This window comes from Chanos chanos, chromosome 9, assembly GCF_902362185.1.
Source record: "Chanos chanos chromosome 9, fChaCha1.1, whole genome shotgun sequence".
NCBI lineage: Eukaryota > Metazoa > Chordata > Actinopteri > Gonorynchiformes > Chanidae > Chanos > Chanos chanos.
The window spans coordinates 18,086,398-18,106,955 of NC_044503.1; the positions used below are offsets into that span (position 1 = coordinate 18,086,398).

The window sequence follows — 20,558 nt, forward strand, 5'->3', positions numbered from 1 at the left end:
ATCATATTTGGAAGTTGCAATATCAAAACTACATAAAAGGAATCATAATGAATTTGTTTGACGATACCTTCTATGAGAAACAACAGGCAATATACAGATCTAATACTGCTTTACTGAGTGAATAATTATTCTTTTCTAACTTTAAAACAGAAAAGATCTGTTTATATGATGTGGAAAAACCTAAAGTGAAAAAAAAACACTGTTTAAACTAAGAAAATAGATTAAGTGTTCAGACATCATATTAAAGATTGAGTCTATTCATGATGTGATTCGGGATAGTTGTGACCACTCCGGGGCATCCGGCAAGAATGCAACATAGGTGTCCAATTGCCACTCTTAGTTTTCTTTAATGCAGGTGTATGGTTCTACAAACACGAGAGTTCAACACAATTATTACATACCAAATATTAAACGACGCTAAAATGCAAAGTAATACAAAAGCACAACTTCACTTTGCTAGCAATATATATCTTACTTATTTAAACATTAATGATCTGGCTTAACCAGGAGGGATTAAATTGCAACATTCCACAACATACAACATAATTAACAGTACTAGGTACTAATGTTTCAACATAACATCGTTATATCAGCAGCGTAGCATGTTTATCACAAATTGGCACAGTGGCGTGTGCCTGCAAATTAGAAATACAGGGGTTGCCATCTTATGGCTGGTAGCTGGTTATCTGTGGTACTTATTTATGTGGCTGATCCCGCATTTGTAAACATGTAAATGTGTCCAACAATATAGCGATTCAATTGCATTCTGGTACTACTGCGTATTACCAGCAAGAACACTCGTCATGTCTCCTATTAACCAATAAGAATATAGATAAACGAAAACAGGGAGACTCTCTATGCTAAGCCTTTTTAACACATCACATAACACTTCAGTAATCCCAGTTTAGGAGAACCAAGTCGTAATATCAGCAAAACCGATATGAGGAGGCCTTTACCGATATGGACCGTGTCAAAAGGGGACAGTAGTGGCCGATATATCGGTCAACCCCTAGTGCCTATGCAGAAGGGCTTGAACATCTCTTTGATGTACATGTATCTTGTGAAATACTGCCATTTTGTTCTGCCTGTTTCCACTATTATTTAAAAAATATTGTCACTAACTATCTTTGATGGGGAACTAGTTAATTCACCTCAAACTTGGAATAAATGAAGTAATCCTACAGCTAACTGGCACCAGTGCAACTTGTAGTGAAAATTGTAAAATTGTTAAAAACTATTAACAACACATTACTAACCGTATTCATCCGGTAGTCATCCGGAAGCCTTGTCAAATATTTTTGGTGAGCACAAATTGCTACTGTTCACTGACATTTTCATGTGAAGTTAACGCATGCCTTTCCTCCTCTCCAACTGGTTGCAAACGTCAAGCGCTTCTGAATGTCATGCGCCTTGGGTGCCATGCTCATACAAATGAAGTCACTACTGCTTTGTAATCAGTCTGTTGCATTCCTACATTTGAAAACAATACATGCCCTTCAAAGTTAAATTTTTCACTCTCACTCATTTTTACCATTGTAGTAGGAATAGTTCCAATGATTGGTCTGAATGTGTGCTAGTCTTTAGCTTTATGCTGGAGGTCTCCCATGAAATGAATCTTTATTTAACAAAATGTGCTATAATCAGAAATGCATGGTATAATGAATGTTTATGAAGGTAAAGGAAAAACAGTGACCACACACACACACACACCACACACACACAACTTTATGCTATTGAAAATACTAATAACTCTGCCATAATTAATGTAAGACAATATTAACATCACATTGGAAATTATCTGTAGCGCTTGTATGTGAAAAGGTCAGTCATACACTGCCATACTTCATCATACATTGACTTACAGCCAGGCACACTGACTTATACAGATACACACTGACTTACACCCAGACACACCACAGTCAAACTCTGCCTTAAACTATCTGACTTAAACCATCACAAACTGAATTATACTGTCATACACTGACTTAAACCATCACACACTGATTTAAACCATCAGACACTGAATTACACCATCACACCATTACATCTGATTTGCACTGTTACATGTTGACTTACATATCACAGGACAAAAACAAGCAAACAAATATTCTCTACTAGTAACTAATTTAGTAAATTGCTTTTTATTGAACTGCAATGTTTGGGTCAAATTAAAATGTATTTTTATTAGCACATTATTGAAAAAGAAGTCTCTTTGATCTCTTTAGCTAGTCTAATCTTTTCACTAATCCAAATGGAACAGTTATGCTCTGTCAGCAGTAATGGTTCCATTCACCACAGTACAACACTTTAACATTGTTCTTTGCCTTCTGAAGCACTTATCAGCCCTGGGGGGAATAGTTCAGTTAGGCTGGTAGGCACCACCACAGAGTCAAGCCTGAATCCCCTGAAACACTGTGGGTATGCTGGGGATTCATCACTGATTCAGCCACTTAATCTGTGTGTACCAAACACACATTCCATCCACTGTCATAAAACAAGATGTTATTCATTAATATAGCAAGAGTCTGATCTCACGTACCACATCACAGAGCAAATGCTATTGTTAAGTATAAGGTTGTTTCATGCTAGGTTGATTGCTTTTCAAGCTGCATGATCTACACTGCACTGATATTGATGGTCATATATGAGTATTATAGATCATAAATGAGTCAGTAATTTCTGACAAAAGTCCTCCAGGCTGTGGGAGGTAAAAACAACGCCTGACTGCCTATTCATAGATACAGATAGAGTCTGACTGATGTTCATTCATCTGTGACAAACAGTGACAAAAGCTTAACAATATCTCACAGGTGATTCTTCAATAATGGGGAGATGATTCAGGATAAACCCTGTTCGATGAGCTCTCACAATCATGGGAAGACAGAAACAGACCTGAACAGCTGAAAACGTGCCCAGATGACAAGACAACTGTGGAGAATAAGCAGACCTTCACACCAACCCTACCTGAACAGCAACCCTGGCTGAACACATCTGATTCACCCAATCAGTTTCAAAGAACCTGTGACCAGCACAGCCACCTGTTTTAGACAGAGGAATATGTAAACAGTAGAACTGGATCAGATAGAAAAGTTCAGGCAAGTCAGAGGGACAGATCAGCCCAATTTGAATTCAGATTTGTCAAGTTTGTATTTAGAACCTGATCCATGTCAGCATATGTAAACCAATGAACAGTGATAGCTGCATTAATACAGTGGTTCTCCACTCCAGTCCTGGGGCCCCACTGTCCTGCACGTCTTTGTTTTAACTCTTCATTAGCACGGTTAACTGAGCTCATCAAGGGCTTGATGATTCATTGATCAGTGGAATCAGGTGAGTCAGTCCTGAGTTAAAACAAAGATGTGCAGGACAATGGGCCCCCAGGACTGGAGTTGAGAATCACTGCATTAATATTAAAAGGCTCTGCTGTTTATCTCAGGGAAATGTCAGGTTTCTGCATTCAGATAGATTTGAGGGTCACAACTGGTCACCCTCCCACCTCTTCTGTGTGCTGTGGAAGGGGTCTGTGAACTTCTCAAATCAAAGTGGATAATGACAGTGGATGATGGAAACTTTTCACACGAGTCTGAACCATAAGAGCAGAGCGAAACACCAGGCGCCGGAGGTGACAGTAGTTAGTACCTGAAGGATGAGAGGTAGATGTAGCATTAGCCTTAACGCCACCACTATCACCTTACAGCTCTATTCAGTGAATGAAGTAAAGCGCAACGCTTGAACCGGACTTTCAAACAGCTTAAAAGCCCTCGCCTGGGGCCAAGAAAGCATTGGCTACAGGTTCAGAAGATCAGTTTGGTGACAGAGAGGAGTGAGAGCCACTTGAACACATACCATGTGTGTGGGCAAAACAGACAATGCTCTGATTACATGCAAATTAGTCAAGTTCCCTCCAAAATGCTGCTCGTGGATTTCTTTCTTTTTATATAGGTGTTTTTCTTTGAGGTTTTCCACAGCAGTTCCTCAGTTATGGTGCTATGGCCACAGAACTGCATGAATGTGACTTAGATTTGACTGATAATACATCAGATTGGTTAAGGCCATTATAAATATTTCCTCTACGTTGTACAACTTGTCTTCCAATACACTGTTAGATTTCAGCATACTCTGAGAAAATACTTTCTTCATTCAATTCATCACCCATTCAGTAATTGTCTTAAAGTTTAGTGTATGCAGTATACTTTTTAAAATGCTTTATAATTCTGTAGAACATTTTAGCATGATTTTCTGCACTTACAGGAATAAATTGGTCCAAATGTTGAATCACTCATGTGGTAGTCAGGTATTGCCATTGATTTCATGCATGTTCATGAACGTAATGAGCTCCAGCAGAGCTGTATGTGTCTTTTTATGCCCTTATCTGATACTACAGCATTATCCAGCAAAGCTTATGTTATGGAGAATGGATGAAAGACAAGACATGTCGTTTCTGCCAGAGCAGACAAAATACACACTGCATGTCAGAAAACACACACTGCATGCCACAAAACACAAACTGCATGTCACAAAACACACACTGCATGTCACAAAACACACACTGCATGCCTACGGCATGTGACTGTAACTCTGGATGTTTCCTACAATGAGACCAGGAGCATCACAACGTCCAACTTTCTGCTGCACCGCATTACATGAAACAGAGAACTCTGTGTGTGTGTGTGTGTGTGTGTGTGAGAGAGAGAGAAAGAGAGAGAGAGAGAGAGAGAGAGAGAGAGCTCCTCATACGAATGGACCACCTCAGAAGTCCAAACATCTAAAGAAAGAAAAGGAACTGGATGAGGGAGTTTCTGGAGTCTGTCAGTGGTTCACTGAGATAAACAAACCTCTCTCTCAGTAGCGCTTATTACAAATTCCACCACCAAGCACTCAAGAGATCAACAAGTGTTTGACATATGAACATTGATGAGCATTATTGTTATGTCAGTTCCCTCCAAATTCACCTCAGAGGAGAGAGAGAGAGAGAGAGAGAGAGAGAGAGAACATGACTGGGACTAGGACCTTCTCAGATCCATGTGGCTAAGTAAACCCAGCAGTACCACGGCAGGATACTGGCATGGCACTCCTACTGCACTCACCGTCCATGTGGCAGACTTGGCCGTGCTGGACTGCTGGAAGGTGACCTCAAAGTTGTGTGGCCCGGGGTAGTCGGCGTTGGATGGGATGGCTGGGGCCGGCGACATGGCATCAAAGGTGGAGTTGGGCTGTGAGTAGGGCGACGGGGTAGGCACGTTGGAGGCGGTCTCGGAGCTGTAGGGGCTGGTGGAGGCAGCTCGGTTGGCAAGGCTATGCTCCATACTGTTACTCAGCAGGCTGTACTGTGACTGAAGTGAGAGAGGGAGGAGGTAAAGAAAAGACACACACAGGTAATCAAGGTGGAACGAAGCATGGAGGGAGAGGGGGAGGGAGGAAAGTAAGGAAATAAAGTGAGTGGAGGTGTTAGATGCAGAGAAAGAGGGAGGGAGGGAGGGAGGGAGGAAGAGGGAGTGGTAGGGAGTAGCAGGCAAGGAAGACGACTCACACAGCTCTGGTTTCAGTGCAGGAGCAACATGGGGCAGCAGCTGTGGCCTCAGGCATACAGGAGTTGTAAAACACAACCATAATCTGTCCCATGTCTAATTGCCTGCCTTTCCCCTCCCTCACTGCTCCACACACAAACACACATACAGACATCACACATACAGACATCACACAGACACCACACAAATGCATACACAAGCGCGCACACACAGACATAATACAAGTGCATGCGTGTGCGCACACACACGAACACGTGCACACACACACACACACACACTCTGCTCACCCCTCATACATTATGAAGCTGAATTGAGGGCTTAGTTAAAAAGTTATCCTTATTCTTATTCTGCCTCTAACAGAATATCACAGCTCTGTTTTGGCCAGCTGTGATACTCTTCTATTAATAATTAGTCAATCCAAACATACTAACAATTGAATATGTTATAAAGTAGAGAAAACTGATCCTCGAAAAGATACCCTTTTAATTCCAATATTGTATAATTATTTGTTTACATTTTAAACCTTTTATAGTGAGCATTTAAAGATTTCTTTCATTCTAATGTTCATTTTAACGCCAAGACTTTAAGCCAAATTTTGACAAATATTTGCCACATCAAATGAAGGCTTTGTTCCCAACTGTCTCACTCATGTGTGTGTCCATTTACTACTGTAAAATTCCCGATCTTTAAATTTAAGAAATGACAGAATTCACTGAAATCAACTGAAACAGTTATGACCAAAGCAGCAAATGCTATGGATGAGAAAAAGATAAGCAAAGAAAACTTAGGCATGGGAAGAAGTGGAGGAGTTAATAAGTATAATTCTCTGATGAATGGATGGACCGATCAGGATTAACATGCCCATGGTGAAGCTACATGATTGTAAATACTGAGACAATGCTGCTCACCTTCTCGTTCACAGCTTGCATACTGCACATGGCAGTGCTCCGTCACTGCTAAATGTAAACACACCCTTCACACTTAAAAGCAAATCCTCCAGTAGAGCAAAAACAGTTCAGAGAGGTAAGCCAGCCAGGTAACTCCCCCAAGTGTTTCCACTGTGAATGAAATACCAGCCAAAGTTATCTCCTCAACTTCCCACCACAGGTTCTCACACCCACCGCTCCTCTCCAGACACCAGGTTCACAGGGAGAACCGGAGTGACAGAGAGAGGGATGAAGGGCAGAAAACACACGTCTGCCTAATGACTGCATGTCCTCAGAAGGGCCACAACAGGGGCACATGTGTGCTCATGAAGACCGAGGCCTTGTGAGTAATGAGTAAACACCATCAGTCAGACATGCTCCAGAGTAGAAGAGTGAGAAAGGGAGGAGGGAAGAGATGATAGACAGAAACTTCAAAGACCTGCAGGGCTGTTCATAACAAACACAGCCCATGTCAGGAAAGGCATCCTTGTTGCATGCATAATAAAATCTGTCCAGCATGCGAGGTGACAAGTGATGAGCTTTAACTGGACAGTGATACATGAGAGCCTGCAACCAAACCAAAACACCCTCACAAACACACATCCAAACACAGTCTACAGAGATCAGCGCCAGCCAATAGAGATCCAACTTCAGAAAAAAAAATGCAGAGAGTGTTACGCAATGTGTTTGTTTTGTTCATACATTATGCTATAAACATTAGTCTTCCTGACTGCAGTCAACATTCCTGCACCCTTGTAGAGAACATAAAGAAGAGGAAAAGAAGTAATGCTATGGGTTAAAACAGGCTGTTAACAAAATACGCCTGCATCACCAGAGACTGTGCCGAATACAGGTATTGGGCCAGGGTACACTGTACACTTCTAAACTCACTACAGTTTCTTGACAGAATGAGACGTCTTCATATAGATCCTGTTCACACTGTGTGTACTGTGAATATGGCATCACCAGCACACACTTCTGTAATGTACATGATCAAAAATAGGATGTGAAATGGCTCATTCAGACACACACTACACATCTTTACCCCCTAAACACACTTTTCCAAAAGGCTGATAACTGATAACTGTAATGTGGCTATGAGAGATCCCATGGAGAGGAGAATTTTTCGTTAGATTACTCTGCAAACGTGTGCTTTTATTTCCCTGCTGTTTGTTTCAGTTTAGCGAGCAGCAGGTTTTGCTTTGCTTTGGTTCTCATTATTAGAGGTCGTCCTGAGACACCCCGACAAGCTTGACTTAATGACGTAACGTGACTTAATGTTTGACTTAATGTTTCAGAACAAAAATCTTTTTTTTTCGAGACAAGTTAGTTTTCTTGAACGTTCTCTATTACTAAAATGAAGTGATAATCCAAACAGGAACTGGCAATATTTATGTTAAGGATTTTCTTCTGCATTTAAATTTATCAAAAGTAAAATGTTTAACATGGCTCATCAAAACTAAGAGCTAAAAATGATACTTTTTAGTGGTATGATTTTAATCATAATCATCATCGCCATCATCATCATCACCATCATAGAGCAATGCTAACATGAGAAAATCATTTTTAAGATGAGAATGTTTATGCTAATGATTGTTTTCCCTCTAACCTGGATTAGTATCTCATCCCTAAATCTGGATTACTGTCTTTCCTAAATCCCATAAACTGTGATCATGAGAAGCAATTTATGTGGAAAGGTATGAGATTGTAACTCTCTCTTGAGATTTATCAAAAGCCATGTTAAGTTTTATCCTTCAGAGGAAAAACAATGTCAGAAAAAAGGTTATTATAATCAACTGTTTCACTGGAAGCAGACAGTGTTTATTGATAGCAGCTGTGTGTAAAAGAAAATATTATTTCTTAGTCTCAGCATAGTCAGTCAGGTTATGGTTTTTCTCATGTTGAGCATTTTAAAGTGTTCCCTGGCACTGACCTGGGAAACAGGGATGTGTACTCATTGTTTTATATGAAAACTAAAAGGACACTGGACCACCAGGGCCAGATCTGAGGAGGAGAGTTTAAATCTAAATAAAATAATGGACTACATTTTCAGATGAACTACAGAAAAAATGGACAATGTTCACTTCATTACCTTTTAGAATGCTGAGCGTTTTCTTTCATTTTTTTTCTTCCTCTTTTTTTTGGTAGTACTTTATTGATCCCCATGGGGCAATTCATCCTCCCCATTTGACCCATCCTATACACACACACTAGGAGCAGTGAGCACACACCACATGCACACTAACAGCGGTGAGCAGACACACTAGGAGCCGTGGGCAGCCGCAGTACAGCGTAGCACCTGGAGAATATATTTTAATTATATATCTTCATGTTCAGTCACAATATATTTTATTGCTGAGTTTGACTAGGAAATGTATAAAATATATGGAAATATGTAAAATGGTCTAAAGAATGACATCTTTGCCTTTGATAGCTTTGCAGGTTCCAACTCCACTCATGAACATCTTACACTGAGTATTACAGAGAGCACTACTCAGCACCTATCCAGTCAGAGTTTACTCCAGTTCTGCTCAGATATTTTTATAGTTATTTTCCCTTTAAAATAGCCTCTATCAAAATTGTGTAACTCTATTAGAGATTAGAGATTGATATTTTACGACAAAAGAAAACAATAAGTGAACAAACTACATGATCAGTTAGATCACAACACTCATTAAATGACACTGAGAGAAAACTGCAGCAGAATGTTTGGGGGGTGTGAACTGGGGAATAAGTCAAACTCAAAAGTAGCACAGTGGTCAAACACTGAGCAGTGCTGTGATCTCTGACCAAGCCAGACAGAGGTTGACTCTGAGACACCAACCTGCAAATAAAAGCCAGTGAGGTACCGGCCGAGAAACCCTCTGAAAAGGACAAAGCTGCATTCATTCTCATTCACGTTCTCAATACTTATGATCGTGTGAGGGAAAGCTTATCTCAGTATGACCATAATGAATGGCAGAGAGAAGCTGAGAAATTTGTTTTTTTGCCAAACTTGGGCTTTGGGGCTTTCCACACAGGTGGGGAAAAACCAGGCCTGTGCCACCATCACTTAAAATGTTAAACAAATTTAATATCAGGAACACACTTACAGATCCAACCACATTCACATGCAGTCACATGCACGCACACACACACAGACACACACACACTTAAGTGTACTTTGTTAGACTCCACAAGCATGCTTTGTAACAAGTTGGAACAGGGTTGAAGCATGGATGCTGCTTTTTTCTTTTTTTCTTCTTCTTTCTGAGTGTGTGTGTGTGTGTGTGTGTGTGTGTGTGTGTGTGATTCTTGGACAGTGTAAGAGTTTTTTCTCTCTTTGCTCTGTCTCTCCAGATGGATTAAAGAATAAAACAGCCACACCTAAAAAAGCACATGGGCGGGCACCTAACTGACTGGCAGACAGAGCTTTGGGAGCTGAGCTGTAGGCACAGCCTCACCTGAGCACAGCTGATAGTCAGCCCTTTACTGGGAGAACTGACCTCAGACAGCCCAGAGTTACAGTTAAACCACTCAACACATCCCAGTCATGACTTTTTCACATGCACAGACTGAATAGATAAAAAGAGAAATTAATGTTAACAGCTGCTTTAAGCAGTAAAACTGCTTGCATACCAAAAGCATGGGAGGTGGGGAATAAAGATGTGGAGACTGGTGTGTTGAAACAGTGTGAGGTCTTAATTCAGCTGAGCCATGGTGTATATCTCTTTTGTTAGAGGTTTCAGAGAGCGTGCAATTGGCTTGACGTCCCCTCTCTTAACAGAGTGACACACCTCCAGGTGTTAACTCACACAGCTGCATTAAGGGAGTAGCACAATTCTCCATGCATACTGTGGTATTTAACAATACTGCACAGCTCAAAATGAAAAGACGTTGTGTCTGGCACAGCATGTACTATCCTCCACACCGATGATCCTGTTACAGGGCGGAGAGGAGACCTACAGGTGCGGGCGGTTGGCAGTAACTCAAACTGCAGGTAAATATGAATACAAAAACAAGATTTCTCAACTGTACTGTTGTAAAGGAGATTTTTATACCCTGCTATGTCTTCCTTTTTTAGATCAAACTACACTCTCACTCCGCACTCACCATTCATACAGTAATTACACAGTAGTCCTCATAATGCAGGGAAATGACAGGCGTAGGTGTTTACAAGACTGTATTACACAGAAATCAGACAGCTCTTGACTGGAGAAGGGTTTCACTAAAGCTTTGCCTTTGTAACTAAATATCTTGTATGATGTCTCAATGTTTCATATATATATATATATATATATGGGTGAGCAGAGTGTGTGTGTGTGTGTGTGTGTGTGTGTGTGTGTGTGTGTTTTATGTGCTTATTATACAGTGTTGTAAGTCACTGCACTTTGCTGGCCTAAGACTCATGTGATAGGTTTCAAAGTAGCTGTATGCTCAGAGAACACAGAACACCACCAGGTCAAAGGTCAAAATGTACCCACACATGATCTCTCTGCCATTCATCCTAAACTGGTCCATCTGCTCTCGATGACAGCAGACATAACAGGCAAAAGCAGCCAGGTCAAATGAGTCAGGGGAGTAACAGACCACAGACCATCAGCTGCAGTGCATGGTCCTAAAACATGTCACAAACATTTCTCAGCTCACTTAAAGTTTGAGAAACAACTAGAAAATTGATGGGAAAGTGATGAAAAGTTTGCAGCCTGGATAAATCACGACATATATAAAATGAATATTCAAAGCTGCCTAGTCCTTATCACCAAATAATGCAGCAGGTAGAACAATGGGAACACAGCTAATTTTGTTCTTCCTGGCAGTTTTAGTTCTACTCCAGCCCAGTTTCCTGTGACATTCTCCTGTAAATTCCACAGCTGTAATTAAATCTTTAAAAATGCATGCCTCGCTTGTTTTGTTACTCCAAAATGATATCAGTGACTTCATTTTCATTAGGCAGCTGAATGATTGTTTGGATGCATGCACTGGCTGAGTCGACTCCCTAGGAACTTTTACCTTATCTGTCCTGTCATTGCTTCTGTTACTACCATTATAGCACTTGTCTGACTGTCACAGCTCAGTCCCAGACAGGAAGGATGCAACAGCTGCTGCTGGAGAGATGCAGACAACATCTCTGTGTACTGTGACATCACTTCATGCAGGTCCAGAAACGTGTCAGAGGCATGTTAGGGGCGTGTCAGGGCAGACTTCTGTCTGCAAGTGCATAAATGCATTCCTGGCTTTGGGCCTCAGGATGTTAAAACACTGCCCTCTGCTGTCATAAAAAGGAGTTTCAGAGATTGTGTTGCTGGCTAGAAACTGGATGACATGCAACAGGTTTCAGTAGGTGGAGATGTTGAATTGGCTACAGATGATGGCAGATGAAAAACATCAGTGTTCATCAAAGGAAGCAGTGTATTGCATACTTACACTGATCTTAGCTCTCAATGCAAGTGTGACAAAAAAATCACATTTACTCACATTGTTTTCATTTTGGCCCCTATCTGTCAAGACAAACCAGAGATCCATGAACTGCCCTCAGACACAGCAGAGTAAACCTAATTATATAAATGAAATTTATCTTTATAATATTTTTATAACCAGCCATGAGCATCAGGGTTTGCTTCACTTTCTGTTTCAAAATGCTATTTTCACACAGGAAGAATGTGCAGGGTTAACAGAGCAGAGAAAACTCAACATGTTGTACATTTTAAAATACAGAGCAGTCAAATCAAGTCCCAAATGTGAATGAAGTCATCCCAGATACAATGACACACCATCAACAGGCACATTCACTCCAGCATTATCACAGTATCAAAGTTCACTACTGCCTGCAGAGTGTATTAACGTAATCTGTTCTTTCAGAAACCACAGACAACTACCAACAACTGGTGCAGAATAAATACTGTCCTGTGACCAGTGTGCTGCAACATTTTCCTCAAAGCACTTTAGAAGTTTGGAAGGCTTTAGTGAAACATAACCCTAGAATGCACAAATTCAGTGAACTCTTTTTGAGTAAGATGAAGAATTTTGCTCAAAACACAAAAATGGTGATCAGACCAAGAAGCTGACATTTTATAAAATTCATCCATCTTTCTTCATGAACACTGCATTATCAGATCAGATCATATCGAATATTCAGTCCACCTCTAAAACCTCTTAATTCAGCAGCAAAACAACATCTCAAAACAATTTGTGAAAGCAAAACAGAAAAGAAACAACAAAAGTTGTTTGCCGGTGGAACCAGGTAGCACACACCTACCGTTCTGCCTCGCTGAGTCCGCTCACTGATGTACAGCATGACAGCAGTCCTGCCTGGCCGCCAGCCGCGAGGGGACACACACTCCCACGCCGCTGGTCATGTGACCTCACCCACACTCAGGTGTGTCTGAGACGGCTGGGTGACACGGCGGACCTGGATCAGGTTTGTGACTGTGAGGGTGACTAGCGTTCACTCATACAACTTAGCGTCCACTCCCTGGTCCCCACCAGCAGCTACAACTAAACAACAAACGCTGCACCCCCTCCTCTCTGTTTTCATCTCATGATTATTCATTAACCAGCAGAGCAGGCCCAGACTTGCCCACTGCTATACTGGACGACTCCAATTTCAGAGATACATGACAATGGACATAACACAAGTAACACACCTGATTTTTTTTTTCACAGGAGGTGGTAAATAATGATTATCTGATTCGTCCACATTTTAAGTCTTAAAAACAGGAAAAATAGCGCTCTGTCCATCATCACATTATTATCCCACAGATCTTAAGACTACACTGAAAACAGATGAGAAACATCACAGCTCCAACATGACAAGTCTCAAAAAGACACTGCTTCAGCATGCTATTTGTGCTCTGTCTGTCTGTCTGTCTCTCTCTCTCTCCTACATACACACATACATACACACACACATGTAGGTAACATTTATCACACACACACACACACACACACACACACACACACACACACACACCATGAACACCTAGATATAGCAGCACAGTGATTTTTTTTTTCATTAAAGCTGTTGGACCACTCATGGTATCACTATTATATACCTGTCCTGCATTATTTTACTGCTCTTTACCTGCCATGCATGGACATAAGACATCTGACAAAGACTTAAAGCATCATTAAATCATTAGAGCTCTCACTGGGTCTCTCTCTCTCTCTCTCTCTCTCTCTCACTCTTCCTCTCTCTCTCTCTCTCTCCCTCTCTCACTCTTCCTCTCGCTCTCTCTCTCTCTCTCTCTCTCTCTCTCTCTGTCTTTCTACCTTTTACTTATTCTCTCTCAGAGGGCTCCCAGATGGTTGGAAGCACCAGGTGTCATGTTGCTAGCGTGGCTTTCTCTCTAATTAAGGCTCTAGCCTCCCATGCTAATCCCTGGCCATACTGCGGCTGGCTGTCGAGCGGGTGAGGAGGGAAAACGCAGGGGAGGAGAGGGAAATGAGGAGGGAAATTCTCTGGATACGGAGGGAAAAGCAAATAGGTTTAGAAGTATGTCAGAGAGTCATGGCCATCAGTTCAGACTCTCACGTCCGTACCTCAGCTCAACTTGTCATTGACAAGTTAAAACATGGGCTCCTGCCCGGATCAGAAGATCTGAGACATCAGATTCCTCTGCTCAGAGCAGAAGATGACAAGGCCCTGAATAGTCTTTAAAGGTATAATGAGTGAAGATGTTGCTCACTGACTGACGATAAGTGCCTCCATCCCACCCTGCCCCTTCACTGGGGGCTGGACTGGTAGTCCTAATACTTAAATGGATTATAAATTTTGTGAAAGTGCCATGTCAAAAATAAAGACTCGAAAATGGCACAGAAATGGTCAGCATAGACAGAATGACTTCAAACTGGATTTGTCTCTGTGTCAATAGCTTGGGCTGATTTCAGGGTAACTGATTTACACATTTCAGAGGTGATTTACTCGATTAATGAAGAGGCTTACAGGGGCTGAACCCCAAAACACTAAGTGTCTAGGAGGTGAAGAGACACCAAGCAGAATTTGAAAAAAAGAAAAGAAATTTAAATTAAATTCTTAAAACAAATTACTATTTTACTATTACTACAAATTAAAATTTTTAATGGAAACAAGAATTATGTCTGTTGGGTCATAAATTTTGAGCCTACTGCGAAAGACGTTATGTAAATATGAGATTAACAGACATACACATAGGAGCGGTTGCTATGTAATCTATGAAGTAAAATCTTAGTTTGTTGGCTATTGAATTTTCAAAACGGTCACAAAATCCTTAGATAAAGGCAAAACACAAAATGGTCACAAAATCCTTAGATTGGCAAAACGGAAAAAAAAGTTGTAGAGACAGAGTAGTAGAGAGGCAGTAGGAGAAACTCAAAAAATTTGACAAAATATTTTATGTATTTTACTACAAGTGCTACTGCTAAACAAAATGAGAGATGAGAGGTACAGATAACAGAAGAGCAAATTTGATCATATCTGATTCACTGCTGAGTCCTTCAGCCTCAGGCCACTGTAACAGTCAGCTAACATGCTATAGCTAGCCATCTAGAGGATAGCACCACCACAGCCCCATATCACAGGATTATCCTCAGAGTCACAAAGCTACAAAGATGTCATGGATGTTTGGCTACATGTTACCTACATCTTTTGGGTTAATAACAGTTGTAAGTTATTTCTCTAATAGTTTGTGTATGTGTGCTCGTGAGACATAGGCCCCAAAAGCAATATGGTGATCTTACTTTAGGCCTAAGTATTTTGCAGTTAGACTTCTGAATTGGAAGATGATTAAAGTTTGTATGTCTTACCATTACATTGTCGTTCAGATCCCTCATATGATAAACGTCCATGCAGACCTCTGCACGGTTACTGGGTAGACTTGTGGAAACGACCCTCTCACCAGAATGGCTGGTTTGAGGTAGCTCAAAATACGTGCTGTCCGGCTCACTGCAAAAGCAAAAAATGACTTTAGATTCATGACTTTAGATTCAGGACTTTCGATTAATAACCTAGATTTAGATTCATGAGTTTATATGAATGTAGATATTTCAAGTCTACATGAGCTCATCATCACTGGGTGTTGTGAGGCTAAACACAAAAAGGATTGACACTCACAGACTGCTCCAAAGATGCTCAAAGGTCGGAGTCTCGTCAGACGTGGAGGACTGGGACATCTTGGCTGTGGGGTAATCCACCGAGGGGTAGATCACTCTATTAGATACAAACAAAATTAGAGGATAGTGTTGCTGGCAGACAAGTCACACACAAAAACAAAGCTTCTCACACACATTGTGTGTGTTTGTTTGTTACTGTCCCTCAACATTTTTGCCAGGGCAGAACTAACAGTACATTATACAGTATTTAAACTTTGATCCTCGGTCTGGAGTGGAATGTGTTCTCTGGTCCTGTTTTTGACCTGGCAATGCTGAGCTGCCGTCTGACATTTGACTCAACTTGTCAGTACTCCTCAAATCTAGGGCTGGGAAACCACGAGACTCCACACATCTGTTCTGGACCTACACCAGCATTGCCTGATTCGACTATACATATCAATATCTTACATTTGCCCAGCTGAATGAAGTTGGCTAGTTCGAGAACAAATTGTTTTTTTTACAAGGGGTTGAATAGATACTGACAGGGTTTGAATCTTAGATGACTCAAGCACCATGCAGAGTTCCTGACATCACCCCACTTTTCTCTCCAATGCCTGGAAGTATTATCAGTACAGCAGGAAAGGTAATAGGCACTCTGAGTGAACAGGACTTCCTCTCTGCCTTGCGACTGCTCTCCCAGTGGGTTTGGAGCAGACCTCAGGGCAGAGGTGCTGAGAGTGGCATGTCCGGACCTGTCGGGCACTGTCTCTCTGGGGCTCCTCATACCATGTGATGACGACTTGATTCCCTTTCCTTTTCTCACCTCAATCCACAGCAATCAGTGGACCAACAGCCAACATAATGTTCAGTGTCTTACACCAAATTACACTGTATCTGAGATCTGAGTTATTGAAATGAAGAGGTGCAGGAATTACTGCTGAAATGATGGACACATTAAAGAAATATCTATGGATCAGCGGTGCTGTCTATTTTAATCATCAGGGAGTAATTTTATTTCATCTTCTAAAGCCAACTTTGTGTCTCTTGCCACAGGAGCAGAGGTATAGGAAAAGTGTGTGGCACTTTGATGTGATCTTTCTCTCTTTCCGTTCCTCCTCTCCTGCTTTCTGGGTCTTGACTCCTGTTTGTCCTACTTGCCTCTCTGACAAACAGATTATTACAACCAAACACATTTTGCATAATTTCAACTGAGTAGTCCCACAAATGTATTTGAGATAGTCAGAGAATGGGTCAAGAGGGTAAAATGACCTTATAAACAAACACTGTTTGTCAGTTTATGAAGTAAAATGTAAGTTGTATTTTAAACTGTAAACATGAGCTAAAATCTAGGAACTAGGCTAAACGACATAACAGGTCTTTGGCTTTGGATTATAATCAAACAGTTGGGTGCGTGGCATTAATAAAAAAATATTTTGTTCTGAAGAAAGCATGATTATTTGATTCATTGATGGAGCAGGTCACTGGCCGAAGAGAACCACAACAGGCTTGATAAGTTCATCCACTTCAATAACAACACATTACGGCTGGCGGACGATTTATTCTATATCTTTAACCAATTCAGTTTATGGAATCGTTAGGCTCTCCCGGAATTAGGTAATATCAAGCACAACTGCTTTATGTGCGGTTTTTCCTCTTCAGAGACAAATAGATTTTCTTTTAAGTGCACACTGATAGCCCGATTTAACTCGAACCCGGTTTTCCTCTTTAAGAAATAAAGGTTAACTTGCAGATTAATCACTTTGGTCCTACGGTTAGTTCACGTACACGAGATGGTGCATTCACTGCATACTGGAGAGATTACAGAAATGAAACAGTTCCATATCCAGACAAGGACTGGAAGATCCTGAGAGGTCTCGTAAACTGGAGCCAAGTGTGCGCAAACGAAGAAACTACCCTGCAAGTTCAAATTGGCTAAAACATAGTTAAAAGCTAGGGGAAAGCTAAGTTCTGTTCTACAAGAACATAGCATGAGAAAATTTGAAGTATTAATATTCAAATATCTAAAATGGCCTACCCCAAAACAAGTCGCCAGTGTAAGACCGGTCAAATGGTCCCGTGGACGTAATTATACATTTTGGCCAATGCGTAAAAACACTTACTAACCATCTCAGGAAAGATTTCGTTTTGCAAACTCCTCGAATCATTCCTGCATTATCGGTTGATTTCAATAGTCGTACACAGAGTCTGTGAGCGTTACTGTTAAGTGAGGAATATTTACCTCTGCGCAATGCGCGAGTCCTGTGTTTCCCCGGTAACGCCATTCAAATATGAGAAACTGTGGCCAAGATTTGTAGATTCATCGGTAGTAGAGAGGAAGGTATGGTTGTTCCGTTACTGTAAAACGAGCTACTACTAAATAATTAAGATAAAAGGAATCACACATGATCAGTTCCAACCGTGAAAGACTCGGAATAAGCACAAAAAACACCCTACACAAATTATATCATTTAAATATATGAATATCGGTGTCGTTCTGTTTCATTTTCTGCTTGTTCAGTGGTTGGTCTTTTCCAAACTCATGATCCGACCACTGTTGTGCCCGTCAGTGACACTTTTCAAGCAAATTGTTTGTATGATTTCTAATGTGATTTTGTAAAGTGTAAGTTTTTTTTTTAACTCATCCATTATTAATACGACCCTTCATTGTTTTTGAATATTTAGAATTGGAATGATTGAAAGAAGGGCCCTTGTCCTGGACATGAATAGGCGTCCTCCAAAAATGATCATGTTCAAATAAAATATGACATTTAAGTATGAGCATTTTTTCAGTAAAAAAACGGTGCGGGAAAATTCTCTACATTCAGACGTCGCTGCGTCCTTGCGAAATTAGTTGCCGAGTTCTAACTATCCCCCTGATAATTGCCATCTTGAGAGCAGGATTTTCTAGAGAAATTAAGTGGGTTCAACGGGGAATTAAACCGGAGAATTAAATTTTCACGGGACTTACAGAGGTCAACACCCTCCTCTCTGCTGCATCTGAAAATACATGGAGAGATTTTTATGATTATTTCTCAGTCTGTCATATTGAAATAACAAGCCTTAAATATTACAGTGTCATACCAGACAAGCACTGAAGTCCAGCCGAGGCGTGCGTTCTCAATCAAATATAGACTATCCTGTGGAGCACGGATGCACATACATTCCACTCAGAAGACACAAAGATTCGATTGGAGTAAAACTGTCATGACTTGTGTGCACGCTGGTATTACATCCTAGTGAAATAACTGAAATAATTTGTGCAGAGACTTTCTCCGTATTTAAAAGGGTACTAGGCCCGTGCTTAAGTTAGAAACACCAGCACCCTTGACAACGACTGGAGTAGTTACACAATACCCGTCATACCTCCCCATAGGTCATTACCACACTTCCCGCAAGAATAATCATTGCACAGCGAACCTGTCAGAGTGAAAATAGGCTATGGAAATCGAACCTGAGACATGATTATGGTTACAAATATCCGTTTAATTTTTAAAAGGCTTAGGTCAACATTAATGCATATGGCAAGGATATTGTTCGGAACCTCAAAATGCAATCAGCGATTCAAATGTGTGAGCAAATAAAAAACATAGTACAGTCTATATTTGATTTATAATAATAGACACAAATGCTTAATTAAAACTGTTTATAAAAGTCCCAACATGAGCTTATTTAAACAAACAAAAACAACTAAAATCACTAATAATAAGCATGATCATAATGATTTTAATGTTCGTCAGGATGACGTTTTTAATATCAAAGACTAGTGCAGTAATGGATTATGAATTGGTTACTCAGGCACATGAATTGTGGGTTGTTACCTCAGGCGTGCATTTAAGACTTTTCGGTAATTCCTAGACTAAATTGAGCCTAAATTCTACAACATGTCATGCTTCATGCCTCTTATCAAAATAACTCATCAAAAACCAAGTATTTCACCTAAACGAGGTCATCTCGGTATATTTTTTTCCATCGGAAACGAAGAGATTATCAGCTCTTCATTGAAAGCACATTATCATCGTGGACTCTGACCACTGTATCACCTTTGCGGAACATTTATTGATTCTCAAACACATCTACCAGTGCTATGTCACAGAAAAACAAAAACAAATTAGGCTATGTCAGAGTAACGTATTATGTTTAACCTTAGGTCTGTTTTTTTTTCTTTCCTCCCAATACATAAAGCATAAAAATATAAAAACACGACTGGTACCTGAATATATTTATGTGACCCTCTACTGCCGAATAGACTGCACATAGCCTACATATTTTTTTTTTATTGTTTAATTAAATGAGTTTTAGACGTTAAAAGTAGCCTAGCATTCTTTAGAGATGACCAAGGGAGCACCAAGACGGGACACCAGTTTGTGAAATGGCATGAACATGACACCTTTAAAAGTGTGTTTCCTGTAGATCCGTCGCGCATTTTTATATACATATATCCAACCAATCTATTGCACATTTTCATACAAATATATCCAGCTAGTCCATTGCTTGTTCTCAGTCTTTAATCGTGTATGCAGGCAATAACCGTCATTCTGAAATACAGTATCATATTCTCAGAGTATAAATCAGATATGTCCGTAAAACCAATAACCTTCTCAATGTGACCGCCGTCAAAAGTTATTCAGAATTACTTACCAAACAAATTTGCGTTCTAGGCTGAATATATCCAACAGCGAATTTTTGACCGTCCGCATCAGTATCCTTTAATGGTATTAATTTGTGAAAACAAAAAGAAACTGCAAATGTAGCTTGTCAAGCCATCACATAAAACACCAGAAGAATCTCATGGAATTTTATATCTGTTTACGAAAGAGAAAGTCAAAGGAAAACAAAGCTCAGCCAAGCCGTCTAAATCGACTGAATATGCAGGTTAAGGTAAATAGTTTTCCTAGATGATATTGTACTGAGCTAGAGGGTTGGGTTGAGGGAATTAGGGGTGACAGGAGGAGGCGTTAGCCGCCGTTTGGGCGCACATGAGCGGGAAACACAATTGTATCACTGGGGGTCGGAGAGAATAATGAAAACACAGAGTAAACACAGCAGACTTTTAAAC

At 40.6% G+C, this 20,558-nt stretch overlaps 1 protein-coding gene across 4 annotated transcripts in view; it reads right to left on the minus strand.

Moving 5' to 3' along the window:
- Positions 1 to 20,558, minus strand: part of tp73 (tumor protein p73) — a 56,387-nt gene that overhangs the window by 33,836 nt on the left and 1,993 nt on the right. For 3 of the 4 annotated variants that reach the window (XM_030783525.1, XM_030783524.1, XM_030783523.1), the window contains exons 1-2: positions 15,218 to 15,259; positions 5,088 to 5,333 (exon numbers count right to left, since the gene is read on the minus strand). In XM_030783525.1, the coding sequence (XP_030639385.1) occupies positions 5,088 to 5,333; positions 15,218 to 15,259 (288 nt within the window). Of the gene's footprint in view, positions 1 to 5,087; positions 5,334 to 15,217; positions 15,357 to 15,524; positions 15,621 to 20,558 lie in introns of those variants that run through there. The other variant, XM_030783522.1, reaches the window with a different exon arrangement.